At 38.5% G+C, this 20,461-nt stretch overlaps 1 protein-coding gene across 3 annotated transcripts in view; it reads right to left on the reverse strand.

The window, feature by feature from the left end:
* SLC9A6 (solute carrier family 9 member A6) overlaps positions 1–20,461 on the reverse strand; it is a 55,110-nt gene that overhangs the window by 9,033 nt on the left and 25,616 nt on the right. For 2 of the 3 annotated variants that reach the window (XM_054728707.1, XM_008159134.3), the window contains exons 7-14: positions 19,582–19,723; positions 17,926–18,031; positions 17,541–17,629; positions 15,611–15,724; positions 12,244–12,355; positions 11,165–11,318; positions 4,408–4,438; positions 2,467–2,546 (exon numbers count right to left, since the gene is read on the reverse strand). In XM_054728707.1, the coding sequence (XP_054584682.1) occupies positions 2,467–2,546; positions 4,408–4,438; positions 11,165–11,318; positions 12,244–12,355; positions 15,611–15,724; positions 17,541–17,629; positions 17,926–18,031; positions 19,582–19,723 (828 nt within the window). Of the gene's footprint in view, positions 1–2,466; positions 2,547–4,407; positions 4,439–5,628; positions 5,719–11,164; positions 11,319–12,243; positions 12,356–15,610; positions 15,725–17,540; positions 17,630–17,925; positions 18,032–19,581; positions 19,724–20,461 lie in introns of all 3 variants that reach the window. The other variant, XM_054728661.1, reaches the window with a different exon arrangement.

Raw genomic sequence — 20,461 nt, forward strand, 5'->3', positions numbered from 1 at the left:
AACAATCATACTTTTAAAAGAAAATATCTTCATGACCTTGGGATATAAAAGATTTCTTAAGATATAAAAATCACTAATCATAAAAGAAAAGATTGATAAAATAAATCTCATTAAAATGAAGAATTTATGTTCCTCAAAAGATAGGATTAAGAACATGAAATCATGAGCTACATATTGGAAGAAGATAGTCATAATACATATAACCAACAAAGAACCCAATTCAGGAATATAGAAAGAACTTCAAATCAGGTAGACAAGACAACTCACATAATGGACAAAAGAAGTGAACAGACATCCTTCAACAAAGAGGATATCAAAATGGCCAATATGAAAGGATGCTTGACCTCAGTGGTTATCGGAGAAATGTAAACTAAATCACATGAGACATCACTACAAACCCATCGATATGGCTAAAAATGAAAAGGCTAACAAATATCATGTTTTGGTGGAGATGTGGGACAACTGGAACCCCTTAACTTGCTGGTGGGAGTACAAATCTGTTACAAGCACTCTGGAAAATTGGTTGGCACTAGCTATTAAAGCTAAATTTACACTTGCCCTAAATTCTACTCTTAGGTATCTAACTCAAGAGAAATGAGTGCCTATGTTTACCAAAAAATATATGCACAAATGTTTAGCTTCATTTGTAATAGCCCAAAGTTGGAAACAAACCAAATGTTTATCCATAGTAGATGGTTAAAAAACAACAACAACCCATAGTATATTCATACTATGGAACACTACACAGCAATGAAAAAAAGTGTCACTAGTACAGACAACAATATGGATAAACTATACAATGTTGAGTGAAAGAAGCAAGACATAAAATAACACACATGATTCCATATATATGATAAACAAAAGCAAGTAAAACTAATCCATGTTACTAGAAATCAGAATTGTGATTGCCCTTTTGGGGGTGGACAGGGAAGTCATTATTGACTACAAGGGAACACAGGGTACCTTCTGGGGTGCTGAAAATGTTCTACACACTTTCTATGGGTGGCAGGCACACAAGTATAAACACAAGTCAAAATTCATTAAGCTGTACACTTAAGATTTATGTATATTGCTGTATTTAAGTTGTATCTCAATTATAACAAACAATCTGGCTATACAAAGAAACTGAAATGTAGAGTGATGAATCATTAATTCCACCAGGGCACTGGGTTTTAAAATTATCAGGTCTTAGTCTAGTAGTACTTAGTAGGGTAATATTGAGTCAAACAAGTCTTGGTGTTTAGCTCTATAAAACTATACAGAAAAAAAGCTATTATTCTACTCTTTCTTTACATTAGGATCATTTAATTGATTTGTATATTATGCAGAAAATGTACAGAACAATTTATGTAGGAAACACTAAACAATTTTTGTTGAATGAGAGGAGTGAAAAGGCCCCAAGAGTTGTAGAAGTGGCTTATATCCAAAATGCTGATAATGGAGCCAAAAGTAATGACATAATCATTAAACAATTTTAAAGAGCCATGATCTCTCTCCCTAATGAGAGTCTTAATACCATAGATATGCATGCATTCTTGTTTCCTTACAGTAATTTAATTCATTTCAGGAATACCCTGTGAAAAGTGAACATAAAAATCTAGCTGACAGAACATAGTAAGTAGTAGATTATAATAAGTATCCAATGCATTTTTCTTAAATATAAATGATTTTGCTCAGAAAGGCAAAAGCAAGGAAAATCTTTTTATGTAGTTGTCCCAAATTTGCTTCAATGGAACATAAACCAGGTTTTGATTCATTTACTGGTAAGTCTCAGCCTGAAAGAACTCCATGGTCCCTTTTTATAGTTCAATTTTCAAATAAGAAATTAATTTTAATAAATAGTGAGTGATAAAATATTTTAAAGACAGACTATAATTTGACTCAAAGTATAGCTATGAAGAACACTATTACAATAGGACAAGAAAGAAAACTTGGCAAACAATAAAACATTGGCATTCTGAATAGAGAGGATAATCTGCCAGTCTTTGGAAAGGTCAGAGAAAAAAGGCATATCACTCATTATTGGGGTATCTAACATTAAAATCTGTGTTTTCAATCTTAATCTCGTGCTTTTTCCTAAGGAAGCCTTTCCTTTTTTATTCTAGCAAGTACACTAACAAGAACCAAAAATACCTTTTTCAGGGTTCACTAAATTAGCTAAATGACAATAATATTTAAAGTTTGCTCAATAAATAAACCTATATAAAAAAGAAAATCTAACATAAGGGCTCCTTCATTCCTTCACACAACCAGCTTCTGCAATTATCAGTTCCTACTTGTTTCATGGGTTTTCAGAGGAATCCATTTGTGTGGGTTTCCTTTAATAACCTTCTCACTACACTGAAGAGAAAGGGAAGACCAAAGGTTTTATGTTCTGCTTCAGGATGGGAATGGTCAAAACAGTTGTTCCATTAAATTGCAATTGTCCATGTCCATAATACCATTTTTTTTCTCAATTAAGGATACTTATGATCAAAGTTGTACCATATCCGGAAAAGCCAGGCACTCTCGGCTTTGGTAGTTCTTCTTTCATTTTCAGGAATACCCTGCAAACAAATAATAAAGAAATCAATATATACACAAAGATAAAAACACATTTATTTAAGAGTCACTTCTTTATACAATCAGAAATATAGCCTATTACGTATGAGGTACTCTCCAACCTGGGGGACATTAGAAATTTTCACAGTTGCTACTATGTTCTTGGAACATTAGCAAAATGAAATCAAGTAGGGAAATTCCATATTAAGCCTGATCATCTAGGAGGGAAAACTAACATAGCAAGCTGGCATCTTCGAAATAGCTTCCAAAAACATAAACTGGGTCCTTATTTGTAATGTGGTGGGGCCAGTAGTGGGGAGTTAGGTGAATGGGCTCATGTCGGCTCTGACATGAACTAGTTGGGCAAGTTCCTTCTCCTCTGTGGTCCTACCTGAATTTCTTCATGCATGCAATGTGAGGGTTAGAAAATATTTAAGGCCCTTTCTAGCATGAGTGTTCCATGGTTCTATGATTTTTGTTCCTTCCTGGGTATAAATTAATCTTCCTTTAAATATACATACACAAATCTTACCACACAAACACCTGTACACCCAACCCCCCCACATTCCATACTTACTATATATACTGTTCCTCTGTGCTTCCCAGTGGATACTCACAATATTGAGTAAACAATATAACAACCTAAGACATCCATAGGGTTTTGAAGGCAAGGGAAAAATTGTATTTTTTTTTCTGTATGTCACAGGTGGTATTCACCAACCTGGCTCTCTCTCTGTCACTCCATTTCCATTTCTCCTCTGTGATGACAGAGGTGACAAAGCAGGTGGAGACTAAGAAATAAAGATCAAGCATTTGTCTGGTGATCTGTATAATGAATTTACTTTTTTTTGGACATAAAATAGAAGCATTAAGGAGCTATTATCCCCTTGGAAACTACCCCAGCAGCTGAGCATCATGGGAATTTATCCAGCCTAGTTTGCTCAGATATTTCAAGCCCATGGAATTATACTTCAAGGTTCTTATCAAAAAAGAAGCAAGTACTTACTATATAACATACACACTCATCACTCAACAGCTAACAAAATTAGCATTTAGGAAATGAATCTAATGATTTTTTTGAACCACACCCTGAAGACAAATAGCCCAGGGCTTGTTTCAGACAAGAAACAGAATTGTGTTTTGAAAGAGATGATTTCCAACTTTAAAAATATTTCTGCGATTTCCCATCTAATCTAAAGTCTAGGGCAGAGTCACATATTGAGTGGTGCTCAGAATCCATTAAAAAAAGGTTGATGGAAAATACAGGAAAGAGTGGTCAGTCTACAGAAGGCACAAAATTACACTGTACTCAGTCTATCAGGTTCAGGTGCAGAGGAACAACTGAGAAAGTAACACATGGAAGCAGGCAAAAAAATGTGGGCAAGGCTAAGGCACAGAGTAAGAAACTGCATTCTCCTGATCAGGCAGGGAAGACTCCAAAGCTTCTAGGCAGTTCTCAAGGGCAGCTGCTGGTCATCCAATTTGAAAGTTACACAGGAAGAGCAGCTGGAGTGGGGCTTACATCAGAGAAAAGCCTTCATGCGCAAACCCAAGTGGAAAAAGGCTCCCTGTGCCAGAGCAGTCACTTGAAAACTCAGGAGTGCTTATGGGACGGCTCTTCTCTGCAGCCAAAGCCCAGGTTGGCCCACAGATATAAGAGCTGTCACCCCTGATAACTACACACTGTCTAAAATTCAGTTTTGTTTCTATCACAGAGTGAGGAAAGGCCAGGAAAGATGCCAGTTAAAAGCTGATGCAAATAGGACACGATCTAAATAACGGTGGCATGAAGTTTACAGCAGATTGTTTTCTTTCCAAACTGTACATTTGACAGAAATGCCAGGGACAACACAAATGCATATTTACCAAATGTTCTTGGTCTGAATCAACACCAACCCTAAAGGAGAAAAACAAAAGGCAAATGAGATCTTGAAACCAAAAAAAAAAAAAGTCTATTCACATATGTATATTGTCAGGGAACTACTTTTTTCAATGCAGAAGCTATGGAATGGTTAATGTTTTCTTGCTTCTCTCTGGCTGTTGATATAAATTTTTGGCTCCTGCCACTTTGCTTAGCAACAGCTCAGATCCTTAGACAAGCAGGGTCTACTAATGATTCTCTTCCTACAATCCAACTTACCATTTTCAGAAAAATAACATTTGCTTCTCTGAATACAAGTTCATTATAAGCAGAGTCAGAGAAAGCAGCATTGTCCCAGTTACTGAATAAGAACTACTTACTGGGTAGTTCCAAATACAAGGCTGGCACAATGCAGTTCCAGCAGGGAGTTTCATGTTTTTGGACCTCTCAGCTCTCATGGTAACATTCTGTTGTGATGACCGAAGAGAGGGTCCAATTACAGTTGTTTTTTTTTTTGTTTTTTTTTCATAGGCTAATGGATACACATTAGCCTTGGTTCTTCATAATTCTTTTTCATCTGCTCAGAATTCTGCTTTTCTTTTCCCAGGGAACAGCTTTATTATGAAGAGGCTCTCTTTGACTCTTCTCTATCTCCTCAACACCAGCAGCACTCAGCAACTCTGTTCATTCTTTCTAAGCTGTCTCTCACATCTTCTCCCCTTTCTATTCCAACTTCTCACACTCTGGCCTCATTCTGACTCATGGGGTCTGTAGCAACTGGATGTAAGGTTTTCTAGCTGCCAAGCTCTCCCCTAGATTTTGCTATTTAGAGCATAGACCTCAGTGGGTTAGTCCCTTGATAAAAGACTCTGAGAGCGGCTTACAACTCAGAGAGTGAAGTCTAAAGTCCTTTGTGTGGCATTCAAAATTCTCTACAAATTAGCACCCCACTGCTCCAACCTGCCTTTCCCCTCATTCTATTCTACATACTCTCTATTAGCCACACCTGACTACTCCTCTCCAAAATCCCTGTCCTCTCCCGAGCCTCCATGCTTCTGCTCATGGTGTTCCCTCTACCTGAAATGCACTGTCCGCGATTTTTTACTCCTTTACGAGTGTCAAATGAACCATTCTCTGACCCCATCCAAGAAGAATCATTTTTCCTTTATGCTTTAACAACACTTTCTAGAATCTTCTATAATACTTAACACAGTATAGTTATTTACCTGTCAGTCTCCCCAAATAGACTGTGAGCTGCTTGAGAGTAAAGGTCATGTCTCAATTCATCTCTGTAGCCCCAGAGTCTAGCACAGTACCTGACACACAATAGGTGCTCAAATGTTTAGCAATTAAGGTCACTACTACAGACAACACAGAAAAAATAGCAGTGTGAGAAGCTGTAGCAGTAGCAACTCAGAATACAAATAATACTGAAGGGAGGAAATGATGCAAGACCTCATCTGAAAGGCAAGTGAATCATGGTCAAGTACTTGAAAACATTTATGAATTATGAATCCGGATATGACCAGATTCATAATTCCAAGAAAGGCTCATTTCTTCTTTGTTAAATGGCCAGAAGCTGCTCAATAGCTTCTTAGCACATTAAACTCTAACCACATTTGTGCATCTAAAGTGACACCTAGTGGTCTTAGAGAGAGAGAGCACCAATTCAATGTAATAAACATTTAGAGAGCACTTATTATCTGCCAGGCATTGTGCTAGGCACAGAACATAGACATGAATTAGACATGGCCCTTGCTGTCAAGGAGCTCAGGGACTAGTGGGGGAAACAGACACAACTGGAGCATAATCCCCAAAGACTCTGCAATCAGGGAGAGCTGGGTTCTAATCTGATCTCAGCTCCTTTCCAGCTGTGTGAATGAACTTAGTCAAATTATGTAGCCCAATGAACCATGATTTTATCACCTGAAAAATAGGGATAATATTCACCACACAGATTTGCTGCAAGAATTAAATGAGAAAAATGCAACTTGAGATGTTAAAAGAGTGTCTGGTACATCATTAACATGAAGTGGTAGCTCTTATAACAATACTAGAGGCCTGGTGCATGAAATTTGTGCACTGGCACAGGGGCGGGGGGAATCCCCTTAGCCCGGCCTGCACCCTCTCTCAGTCTGGGACCCCTTGAGGGATGTCCACCTGCTGGCTTAGGCCCGATCCCCCCTGCAGTTGGACATCCCTCTCACAGTCCAGGAGCCCTCGCTCCTTACGGCCCACCTGCTCGCTGCTCCTTACCGCTCAGCTCACTGTTCCTTAGCACTGCCGCAGAAGTGGAAGAGGCTTCCGCCACCGCCACTGTGCTTGCCAGCCGTGAGCCCGGCTTCTGGCTGAGCGGCGCTCCCTCTGTGGGAGCACACTGACCACCAGGGGGCAGCTCCTGCATTGAGCGTCTGCCCCCTGGTGGTCAGTGCACATCATAGCGACCGGTAGTTCCACTGTTTGGTCAATTTGCATATTAGGGTTTTATTATATAGGATTGTTATTACAAGGCTGATCAAAATAAGTGCTGTCATAAAGATACCCAATGTTAAGCAAATGGAAGAATGGTTCCAATATAAAAGAAGATGGTAGAAAGGAGAAGGCACTTGAGCTATGTCATTTCTTGGGAGTGAAAGAGAACTCAAGGCAAAGAAACAATAGGAGCAAATGCTCAGAGACAGAGAATTGCAAAATATGTGTGGTGAATGACAGGGAGCCAAATGTAACCATCACAAACTATAAAAAGATGTAGGAATAGCTAGCAGGTTGGCTCTAACTCACTGAGGATTTGTTGTCTATACAACAGCTGGAGTGATGCTTTTACCCTACAAAAATAATCATGTTACTCCTTTACTTTAAAATCTTACAAGATTTCCAATTGGACTTTAAAATCCAAATTCATTACCATACCTTATGAGACCCGAAAGCAAGGATCCACAAACTAAGGCCCATAGGCCACATCCGGTGCACTTCCTGTTTTTGTGAATGAAGTCTTGTTGGAACACAACCACACTAATTGACTTATGTATCATCCGTGGGGCTTTTATAAAAAATATATATTTTATTGATTTTTTACAGAGAGGAAGGGAGAAGGAGAGAGAGTTAGAAATATCGATGAGAGAGAAACATCAATCAGCTGCCTCCTGCACACCCCCTAATGAGGATGTGCCCACAACCAAGGTACATGCCCTTGACCGGAATCAAACCTGAGACCCTTGAGTCCGCAGGCCAGCACTCTATCCACTGAGCCAAACCGGTTAGGGCCTGTGGGGCTTTTTAAAAATATATATATTTTTATTGATTTCAGAGAGGAAGGGAGAGGGGGAGATAGAAACATCAATGATGAGAGAGAATCATTGATTGGCTGCCTCCTGCATGCTCCCCACTGGGGATTGAGCCTGCAACCCAGGCATGTGCCCTTGACCAGAATCAAACCTGGGACCCTTCAGTCTGCAGGCCGACAACTCTATTCACTGAGACAAACCAGCTAAGGGCACATCTGTGGGGCTTTTACTCTAGAGTTGAGTAATTGAGACAGAGACCATATGGTCTGCAAAGCCTAAAATTTTACTATCCACCCCTTTACAGGATGTGTTTGCCAACCACTGCCCCTATAGGATTTTGCCCACCTTATTTCCCATCTACACTTCAATCACTATATTCTAGCTATGTGGGCTTTTTTCCCTGTTCATTAAAGAGGTCAAGTTTTCTCCTGCCTCAGGGCCTTTGCATATGCTTTTCTCTCTGCCTGGGCTGCTCTTCTTCCTGCTCACTGTTTAACTGGCAATACCCTGTCCTTCAGATAGACTGAGGTTAAATGTAGCTGAGAGAGAGAGAGAGAGAGAGAGAGAGAGAGAGAGAGAGAGAGAGAGACTTTTCCTGACCTCCACCTATAAAATACGTTTGATCCCTAGTCACCATCACAGTACCTTGTTTGTCATCATAACATTTAATATCACCTAAAATTGCCATTTTCATTTGACTGTTAGTTTACTGTCTGTGTTCTCCCACTAAAATACAGACTTTATGAGACCAGGGACTTTTTATATCTTATTACTACTGCTGTACCTTTCTAGAGCAGGGTCTCAATCTTCACATTACTGACATTTTGGCACAGATCTGTGCACTATAGGGTGTTTAGCAGCACCCTGGGCCTCTACTAACCAGATGCCAATAGCAGCCTCCTATCTTAGATTGTGATGATAAAATGTCTCCAGACATTGCCAAATGTCCCTTGCAGTGGGGGCAAAATCACCCTCAAATGAGAACCATTAAGTTAGAACTTAAAACAGTGTCTGGCACATGGCGTGCTCAATTTATCGAATGAATGGCTAAAAGGCACATTCGCAATGCTGTGCTGAGAGTTTTATAGACATTAGCTCACTGACTACTTATAACAACCCTAGGAGATAGGTACTAGCACACACATTACAAATATGGAAATTGAGGCTTAAAAGGGGAAAGTGAGGCTCAAGATCACAGAATTGGTAAAGGAAAGAACAAGAACTCAAAATTAATGAGCAAGAACTCATAGTCAAGTCTAAGTCTGCATTAATCTTAAACTTTAAGGACTTATTATCAGCCTCCTCAAAACTGTACTAGCCAAATTTCAGAATTGGGAAGTGAAACTTAAATTCCAGTCTCTCTTTGCAGAGGCCAAAAAATCCCAAAACAAGAATAACAAGAGTTAACCTAAAACTGTAAGGTAATCTACAATAATCTATAATAATAAAAGTGCAATATGCTAATTAGACTGGACGTCCTTTCGGACCACCTTCTGGATGAAGCCACAGCGGCAGGGGCTGAGGCAGCCGCCGCAGCAGCAGGGACCAAGCCCCTTGCACGAATTTTGTGCATCAGGCCTCTAGGATATATAATTAAAAAACAAACTATGTTATAGGACAGGCAAGATAGGGTCAAAGAGTTTGCAAAGCTGGTGAGGTGTATTCAAATTTATGTGAGTATGGGGGGGGGTTGTGGGGTTTTTTTTGAGGGGGGGTAAAGCATGGATATTTTGTTTGGTTTGTGTGAAGAGAAGTTAGGGAAGAGAACTGATTTTACTTAAACATTAAGACTCCATTTAGGAGTATTATTTTTCCAAAATTCTTACATTTAATTTTTTTCAGAATAAGGAGTTTTCATTTACAAGCTCTTGAGAAAAGGAAGATATTTAATCCTTTCAAAATTGACCACCCTCATTTCTTGATGAGGTTCCTTTATCCACCATTTAATTGTCTGTATGACACTGAACAACTTAGAAATTTTAAGCCTCTATTTCCTCATTTGTAAAATGGAGCTACTGTGATTAGATAAATTTGTAAATTTGATTAGATAAATTTGTAAAATGCACTTCGTAAATGCCCAGAACAGAGTAGGTGCTCAAAAAATGCCCAGTCCTCCCTGAAGTAATAATTAGGGTTATACAAACATTATTTTTGTGTATTCTTTATTATATACAGCAGCACAGAAATTGCAAGAAAGGTATTTGAATAGTAAAGCAAGATAAAGATAATAATCACATTAAAAGTGTGATTTAAGGCTGGCTGGTCTTTATAATGAAAAAATGGAAAACAGATTCTATAAAATGTGAAATACGGTTTTCTCTAATGAGCCCTAAGTATTCTGGAAGGTCAGTAGCTCTTTTTAAAAAATATTTTTATTGATTTTAGAGAGAGGAAGGGAGAGGGAGAGAGAGATAGAAACATCAATGATGAGAGAGAATCATTGAATGGTTGCCTCCTGCACACCCCACACCGGGGATCGAGCCTGCAACCTGGGCATGTGCCCTGACGTGGAATCGAACCATGACCTTTTGGTTCATAGGTCGACGCTCAACCACTGAGCTATGCTGGCCAGGCTCAATAGCTCTTAAGGTCTATGAAGTTTCAACCAAACACAGGATTAAAATCTACAAAGGCTTTAGCAACATAGACTGCTGTATCCATGGAAACAATGCAGAACTCTTGAGATACAAGGGAGCTTTCCAATTGAATACATTAATGAGTGTGCATCTAAGACCGAGACCTCACAATCTCGACCTTGGATTGTCAGGTCAGGACCTATGCTGATCATAAAGATGAGAAATAATGATAATATCTCATATTGATTAGGGCTGAGATAAACAGAACTGTCTTACAGGGTGCAGAAGAAAAATTTTGATCCAATCTGGTGATGTGGATTAAAAGCCTTAAACATATGAATATTCTACATCCAAGCAATCCACTTCTAGGAATGTATCGTAAGGAAATAAACAAACAAGTGCACAATGGTGTATGCATTTACAAATGTTCACATTGTTATTGGTAATAGTAATAGCAAAAGCCTCAAATGTTAATGGTAATAGCAAAATCCTAGAAACAATACAAGGTAGAGATTTGGTTAAATAAATTATAATACAATAAACAAACAAACAAATAAAAATATATACAGCCATTAAAATAATGTTATTTACTAATAACATAAATGCCCATGCTATATTACATTTAAAAATAAGTTTACAAGAGTACCTGTAGTATTGGCCCTTTTTGTTAAAAATATATAGAATGCATAGCAAGAGGTCTGGAAAGACATCCTTTAAAGTATTAACAATGGTTATTTTTCTTTTGCATATCTTTCATTTTTCTGTACTACATGTTATTTAGTTTTTAAAAGGAAAACATTAAATATTATAGATTTATCAAAGCTTAAAATTTTATCATGATTAAAAGAAAATAACCTGAATTATAATTTAATATGGAAATGAGGTCCCCAATCACTACTTACCTTATATGCAAGCATGACAGCATGGCAGTGGTGCCACCACCAAATACCCATACGGTAAAAAACACAATCAGAAGTGTGGTGCTGAACATCATTTGTCGTGCATAAGTGGCAGTATCTCGAATGGCCAAGGCAAATGCCATTGCACCACGAAGGCCTAAAAGGAAATGGAAGAGGTATTTCTTCAATAACTTATTACCAATGTGAGCTTCGTAAATTCAGAGAAATAAGGTATTCTGAGAACTTAGAGGGGTGTGAACAAATACATATCAATGTACATAAGTACAAATAAATGGAAAAAAGAATTAGTAGATGATACTGACATACATTGATGTTTTAACAATTTTTGAAATTTATTTTTAAATTTACATACAGTAAAATTCACTCTTTTGGGTGTATAGTTCCATAAGTTTTGACAAATGCATAGAGGTGTGTGACCACTAACACAACCAAGACACAGAACAGTTTCATTACCCACCCACCCCCAAATTCTTTTGTTCAACCTATTTTTAGTCCAACCTCTCTGTCACCCTGCCAATACCCTGCCAACCACTCATCTGTTCTCCATTGCTATGCTTTTGTCTTTTTCAGAATGTCATATAAATGGAATCATACAGTATGTGACTTTTTGAGACTAGCTTCTTTCACTTGGCATAATGCCTCTGAGGTTCATCCATGTTGTTGTGTGTATCAACAGTTTGTTCTTTTTAGTGCTAAGCAGTATTCCATGGCATGGATGTACCAGTTTGCTTATTCATTCACCCATTGGAACAGAAATGGGGTGTTTCTAGGTTTGGGCAATTATTAATAGAATTGCCATAAACATTCACATACAGATTTTTGTATGAAAGTGCATAAATCTTTATCTTCTCTACTATGTGTGACATGTGGGAATTTGGAACCAGAACATGAACATTTTCCCATAGAAGGGAATACAGATACTAAAATTTTTTTGGAGGTTGCAACTTCAATATTTAAGGGAGTAATATCTTACCAGCATATCATTTCCATTTAAAATCAAGCTGGCATATACATTGTGAGTGGTTTCTTAGAGTGGAGAAAGAGAGGGAGTTATAACTTACCAGCAAACATCATCATGTGTTGAAAATTTGATCCAATCTTACTTCTTCTACCCAAATTAAGTAAGAGGGACAAGGGGTAAATATTAGCAGCTCTCCCCAAGAAAATAGCAATCTAAAATTATTAATAGGTTAAGGGTAATTTCTTTTTACTATATTAATATTATTTAGAGTCTACATTCAAGATGGTGAAAGACTATCTTAGGAAGCTGAGTTTCTAATAGTCTTTATATTTCTCTAACACAGAGCAGTCCAATGGAACTTTGTACAATGATGAAATGTTCTATATCTGCATTGTCCAACATACTGACTGAATGCTTGAAATGTGGCTAGTGTGACCTAGGAACTAAAATTTTATTTCATTTAAATTAATTTAAATTTAAATAATCACAAGTGGTTAGTTGCTACCAAGTTGGACAGTGCAGATCTAACATATAGGAAATTCATGAGATGAAGAGAAACATGTTTAAAAGCAGAGATTCTTGAGTATAATCTTAAGATTATGACTACAATAGGTTAATTCACTTTAATTGTCAGTGTTAGTAGGAGGAAGAGTAATATTGGCTAAACTTGCCCTTGCTTCCTCGGAACAAAGAAAAGGGCAGCTCAAACACCTCATACCACTGAAATTTCTGCTAGCTCTGATGCAGTCCTCTAAGTCTCTAACTTCCACCCTGCTTCAAATGGAAGGCTTAATGGTAACTCAGAATGGTTTTAACAACAAACGCCCCCCCACACACAATTTTAGTGTCTTTTCTTCCAGTTTGCTGTCTATAGAGACTCTGCTTTACAATTACAATTTATATCTCAGGGATTACAATATAATCTCCACCCCATTTTCTGAAAGATATATAAAGGATAATCTAAGATTAAAAACAAAACAAGGATGACCTAAGTACCACTGGAAATCATTAGCATCTGTAAGACTAAAGGCAAAAAGGAACTGTACATAAGCATTATATGCTCATTGGTAAACTTCTATCTTGTTTAAACCTCAGTTAACTTGGGTCTTTTCGCATGAAACCAAATCTAGATCCTAACTAACATAGCCAGCAAGAGAACAGCTCTCCCTTGTAGGGGTCAATTTTCATGGTAGGATTTTGTATCCAGAAATTTCAATTCCTAACAGACTCAGAAACCTAGGGGAAATAATTAGTCTTATTTCCGGTTAAGTACAGTGGATCAAGGAACGTGATTGCTGAACAATTTCTCAAACACTAGCAGGATATGGAGTTACCGATCTCATAGGAGTCTTCCTGCTAAGGTTCTTCTCTTATTAATAGGGCTTTATCATTTTTTGCCTGAAGTTCATTCCCAGAAGACTAAGACTATGTAGAATGGCATTCACTAATACCTCACTTTCTAACAGAGATCCTACTTAGAGCTTTAAATTAAAAAATATTTCTGCTAATCTCTTTGGCGGAATCTGTATTCTGAGGTGGTTTAAAAAATATTACTTTTTAAAATCACTAATTCAAACATCCTCTCTGACCACAATTTCTTTTCATGTTTCTTGTTTATCTCACTTGGATAGTTCTTCCACCTGTCTGGGACCTCCAGTCCAAAGATTCTGCTACTTCCCCCTCACAGTCAGTCCTTTCCCTGCTTCACTTCCCTTCTTAACCACATCTTTTTTAAAAGATATATTTTTACTGATTTCAGAGAGGGAGAGGGAGAGAGATAGCAGCATCAATGATGAGAGAGAATCACTGATAAGCTGCCTCCTGCATGCCCCTCACTGGGAATCAAGCCCACAACACGGGCATGTGCCTGACAGGGAATTGAACCATGACTTCTTGGTTCATAGGTCAATGCTCAACCAAGCCACACTGGCCAGGCTTAACCACATCTCAATAACATTCTGAAATACCTGACATTCATTTGTCTCTTTCTGTGCTTTCTTTGCCTTGATCCTGAAGAGCCCAGTTTTCTTTACACCCACTTGACAAAACCCCAAACCTAGATGGAATCAACTATCTCTTTCCTCCATGCTTACAGCTAAGTACTCCAGGTCGAAGTCATACAATAGGGCAGAATGATTCTACTGCTAATATCTATTCCTCAGACTCAAGTGGGTTCCTATTACTGCTTAGCAATCCTACAGCATTTCTTTGGTCAACTCACTGTCCCATTCTCTAAAACAACTATTTCTAAATCTTCTCCACAAAACTCCTGTCACCTGTGGAAACCAGCCTCCAAGATAGTCCTCAAAAATCCCTCCCTGCAGTATTCACAGCCTTGTGAAGTCCCTGCTCACACTGCACCAGGATCCACCTGTGTGACCAACAGAATGTGGCAGAAGGGATGAAGGTATATCACTCCCAAGGTTAGGTTATAAAAGGCACTTTGGATTCCATCTTGGGGCTCTCTCAGCTTACTCCCTCTGGGGGAAGCAATGTTATGAGCTGCCCCATGGAGAGGCCTATGTAGAGCAAAACTGAAGCCTCTAGCTAACAGCCGTGTGGGTAAACTTGGGGTGGATTCTCCAGCCCATCAACTCTGCAGAGTACAGTCCCAGCCCAGAGAGTGATTGCAACCTCACGAGGGCTGCTTGATCCTGAAGAGCCCAGCTAAGCTACTTCTAGTATCCTAACTCTCAGAAACTGTGATATAATACATGATTGTTGTTGTTGTTGTAAGTTGCTAAATTTTAGGGTAATTTGTTACATAATAGATAACTGATAGGCCAACTGCTCCTATCTCACTTTCAGCAGATAATCTCACCTCATATTTTATAGATTAAAATAGAGGTTAGCAGTCAGGAACACCATCTTGCAAATGTGCCTTCATCTCTTTATAACCTACCCTCTCCTGGAGCCATGGTGGAGTTATTCCTCCTCCCAGTGAAGGCCATTACTTCCCCACACGCTCTGGATTTCATCTCCTCCTGCCTTCTCATGAGGCTGGAAATACTGATTGCTCCTTTTCATGTACTCAGCTTCTCTCTTTCAACTGGATTTTAAAGACTCAACAAGTAAGAGAGAATGAGGCGGAGGGCAGGCAGCTTCCTTCAGCCTTTCACCAGCTTTCAATGACCCTGTAGCATAGACTGCACTGCTCCCCAGTCTCTATTCTCTCTTTCTTCGCTTTAGCAATAGAAGACAAACATTTTATAGTTTTCTCTTTTGGGATTGGCAGAATGGTAGGAAACTATTTTTCTGTCATTTCAATCTATCAGTATTATTTGAGTAATAAACAGATGAAGATAGAATAAACAGAGCAGAAAAAGGAGTTAAAATCCTTACTTGTTGTACTGAGAGGAACACTTTATGTATTTAAATGTATTCTTGTCAACTACCCCTCTAGAAAACACATGCGAATCTCAATTTTTAAAAAATGTTTTAAAAATACAACAAATTATAAAGGATACAAATGCTCCTACTACAAATGTTGGGTTAAAGACATGATTCTGGAAGGTGAACAGAGTCAGTCCCATGTAGGAGAAGATGAAATTCTCTGCCAAGAAATTGAGAAGCTCAAACAACTGAAACGAAATGTTAAAAGGTTAGTCCAGTAAATAAATTAAGCTACATAACGTGAAAACATGAGTATTACTACTAAGACAACAAAACAGACACTTCAAATATGTAAAGTTCATGTATATCCCCCAAAATATGTGATTCAGAGGCAAGCAAATGTAGTAATGACATTAGCAGTCCCACAGAGAAAAAGAGAAAAGTTGCCTCTCACTTTCCCCAGTCAGCTTCCCTTCTCTAATTCCCTATCATTCTTATCCCCTTCTTCCAAACCCTGACAATTTTTCTTTTGGAATGTTCCTTGTTGTCCTGCCATTACCTTTGTCTACCTTTCATCACTTCCCACCCATAATGCTGCAAAAGGACCCTAATTGGTATCCCTGTCACCCATCTGTACACCCCTATCCAATGAATCTCTCTAAATATGGCAGTTTCATAGACACTTCCCTCTTCACAGGCTGTAAGGCCCAAGTTCAAATTCTTTTGTCCTGGCATAGAGCACTTCATTACAACTCTCATATTGCTGCCCTGCCGTGTGATTTCACTTTTTACCTGGGTCTTGTCCTTCATTTATGGAGTCAGTGCATCATTGTCTTGTGCTCTGTACCCCCCTTCTATGGTAGCTTTGTAGCTCTTCAAGCCTCAAATCAACCCCCGCCCCCTTCTCTGAAATCTGGTATGACATGTAATCTGAAACACAAAGCTAGAAGTTCTATTAGTCTGTTTTTTTAATCTTTATTGTTTTAACTATTGCATATGTCCTCCTTTTTCCCTACTGACCTCTTCTAGCCCACCCCTGCCCCACCCCAGGCTTTCACCACCCTATTATCTGTGTGTGTTTTTTATATACACAAGTTTCATATCACCAATTGACACTGTGACCTTGTTTTTTATTCCCTACCCCACTGGCTAGAAAAATGCCACTACCACCCCAGTTGATTATCGTCTCTATACTTATTGCACTGAATTAATCTGTAAAAGGGATTTGTAGCCCCAGTGTATAGGAAGCCTAATTTCTTTTGAGGGGGTGGGGAAAAAAGCATATGTCAATCACTAAATTTGTGGTTCCAGAAAAAAGAAGTACCTTTGCTCCTGCTTTGTCATGAGTTCTCTCCAGGCTAATCTCAAGTGTTCTAATCATTTGGTAAAACTTAAATCTTCTATTCCTTGATGTAATCATAATCAATTTTGCATCTGTTTCTATTCTAGACATTACATATTGTTCATATCTTTGCACCATGTACCTCATAAGACTAGAAAATGCTTCAGGTGCCCTACACAACTGTTCATTCAAGGCCATATGAAGCCCAACCCCTGATGTTTTCACATTTCTGGAAGTGCCTAAAGGACGTTAATCTTCTCTGCATCACCCAGCAGTAGATCCAGTCAAATTAGAAGTTAAACTTACCAACATCAAACAGCCATGGTTCTAGTCAGACCTGACTAGAAAAACATTCCTCTTAAAAGTCATTAGGTTAAGAAAACAGGGAAGGAAGCTAACTGACACAATCACAATAATCCCTGGCTATTCTGGTCACCTACCTTTATCCTAAAAACTGTCACCCTTCAACCTGCCAATTCCATCTATTTCTGGAGTCAAAGGAAGAGGAGCCAGGTGGTGAAGGCCTGGGGCGGGGTGGGAACTGGGTGGTGGGGGGCAAGGAAGGAAAATGGGGAAGACATTTGTAATACTCTCAACAATAAAGATTAAAAAAATAATAAAAATAAAAGAAGAGGAGCCAGAATGAGTAGGCATCATTTTGAACAAATTTGTTTCACTGCAGAGAGAAAAACTTTATTCACAAACTATAAAGTTTATCTTACCTGTTTAGTTCTATGCTGAGACTCTGTGGACAAATTATTGTATGTATAATGGGCCTGTGTGATGCCACAGAACAATACTGCAACCACTCCTGCAATGACAAAGTGTTCAAAGTTCACGTGAAAGGAGAGTTCCCGACTTTTCTACCAAGGCTTTTATTTTACAGAAGTAGATTATACGCTGAATGTTGACATTTTTAGTTATGACTTACTTTGTTGAGACATACCACTTCCATTGAAAATCTTTTTTACATCCTAAAGTGACAGCATAAATCCCAACCCTACTAAGTATGTCCAAATACTAGAGGAGTTGGTCTACTAGTAGAAAAAATGACTAGCAGAGTCACTTTCTGTAAGGGTTTACAATCAAAAGGAGGAAGTAACCTACCCGTGAAACCCCATGCTTCAGCCAAGAGGAAGGTACTCCAGGACATCAAGAAGAACAAGCCTGTCTCCAACAACTGGAACTCCCGTAATTTGGTGAACTTTGTCACGTAAGACTGTCAAGGTTGGTAAAAAGATCTTAATACAGAAGTGCAACTAGAAAAAATAATAGTCAAAGCAAGGCAACCGTGAAAGTGAAAGAAAGCTTTACTGCCTAACACAAAAGCCACAGAATAAAAAGGCACCAGAGTGAAGCAACTCTTAAAATGAGCATCTTACTGAGCAGCCATCCCTTTCATGAAGAAGTCTAACAGCTTAGTCTCTCTGATTGTTTTATGGGTATCACATGCCTTGCCAGAAACCACGCAGTAAAGGACAGGTAGAGATGGGAGCAACAGATCAGATACACAACATGCCAACTCTGATTATTAATCGGTGACCCAAAGCAAAAGAGCTTCCATACTTACAGAAATTTATATTTATTTAAAATGTCATTTCCATGAGATTTTCCATTTATCTGATGCCCTAACACCTCTGTGATGCAGAGCATTCCATGATGAAGAAACTGAGGCACGTCACTCACTTAACACTAGTCTAAAAAGTATTTGCTAGTTTACAATGGAAGGGCCTATATGAAGCTGTGATAAACCTCAGGCTGAAATCTACATTCACTTCAATAAACCTGTACTACAACAAAAAGATTAATAAGATATACTTCCTACCCTCAAGGAACTATAATGGGGAAGAGATACTATTGGGCCTAGCTCCTTTGAAGAATTCTTTTTACTGCCCCTTTGTGCCTCAATTCACCTGTAAAAAGCCATAAGACAAGTCCCTTCCAGCACTTAGCTGAAGTATAGCAAACTTATAGAATCTTGAAAGCAGTATTAGTTTTATATGAAAGTGTCTTAGAAGTTTTAGAGCTGGGAGCTCTTTAGAGATCGTCTAGTCTGAATGATTTTCCCTGCTGCTCTCACCCTCCACCTTCCTACGCAGAGGACCCATGAGGTGAAGTGTCAATGTTTCTATACCAGAAGCTCCAAGAAGGCAGAGGCCATGTCTGTCTTGTTCATTTTTGATACCCAGGAGCATAGCACCTGGCATACAGTGGGCAATAAAAAATGTTTTCTGAATGACTTGCCCAATATTTCAAATTACAAACTAGTGGCAGTGTCTAGGACTCTGTAGTAAAAGGTTAAAATTGGTGAAAACAAAGATGAATTCCCATCTATCTTAGCCCACGAACCCTATCTAGTTCAGTTGGCATAATGGTCATAAGTTTCTTATTTTTCCTTTTAAATAAACATAAACAGCAAAAGACTGCCAGGCTGAACAACAAAACAGAACACTCAGAGGTTCTTTGAAATATACGTACCTTTATATCAATTTAGTCTACAACCTTAAAATTCACCCCAAACAGTGACTATGCCTAATTAAACCTTTGTAGTGAAAGTTTGAGGGCATGTAATCCTACATAAAACAATTACATTATTTTTCCTTATTGATAAAGACGAATACCTAAGTTTTCAAACCAAGTACTTTGTTAAAAGGTTAATAATAATAACACAGTGCCAATTATAGAACTAGGAGAGACCACAGAACACAGCATTCAATTACATTGTTTGGTTAACAAGAAAGGATAAATATTATAAAAGGATATTAAAGCTGTCACCACTCCAGTAGCAGCACCCATTGCAAAAGATCCACTGAAGATCCCAAGGAAAATCCCAATCGATTTGAACATGGCTGTGACATCAAAGGTGTGGCTGTTGTCTCCAGCTGGCTGGTATGCCACTATTGAGCTACAAAAGAGAGATTGTTCTTACTTCTAGAAGCAACTTTTATTTTAAAAACATTACCTAAAAATAATTACATGACTAAATAAATAAAAACACTATCTAGTGTAGAACTTAAAAGATGAAATCAAAGGGGGAACTCAAAAGGCACCAGAGTGATGTTAGTGCTATACTTTGGATTCAAACTGCCAAAGTAAGGTCAAAAGGTTAACTGTGCAGTGGCTCAAGCTAACAAGAAAACTCAGCTTTTACATAAACGACAGTTTCAGGTGGTAGAACATTTTAAGGTCCTCTATATGAAAATTGTACTGAGCCTTTTCCTCCAGCCTCTGGATATTATACAGTACTATTCTTTTGTGACTGTTTACGACCTACCAATACTGAATGCCTGAAAGCCCTAACATACTAATGTGAACGAACCACTGAAAAAGTACACTTATTTCCAGCAGAGAAATAATACTCAACCCAGTCACATTTTGTTATTCCTATGGGGGAAAAAAAGATGACTGAAGTATCCTTTCAACTTTTAGAATACCAGAATGGGCCCAATGCCTAATCTATATTCACTCACTGAAATGGACTTTTACAGGAAAAAAGGCTTGAAAGGCCTTCCAAGGAATTAGAAACCACTCAACAGTACTTTTAGCATACCCAGCTGGATACTCCACCTCAAACTTCTTAAAGAAAGTCACTCTAGGAGAAACCAAGATGGCGGCATAAGGTAAACACCTATACTGCTGCCTT

Source organism: Eptesicus fuscus, chromosome 1 (genome assembly GCF_027574615.1).
Source record: "Eptesicus fuscus isolate TK198812 chromosome 1, DD_ASM_mEF_20220401, whole genome shotgun sequence".
Classification (NCBI taxonomy): domain Eukaryota; kingdom Metazoa; phylum Chordata; class Mammalia; order Chiroptera; family Vespertilionidae; genus Eptesicus; species Eptesicus fuscus.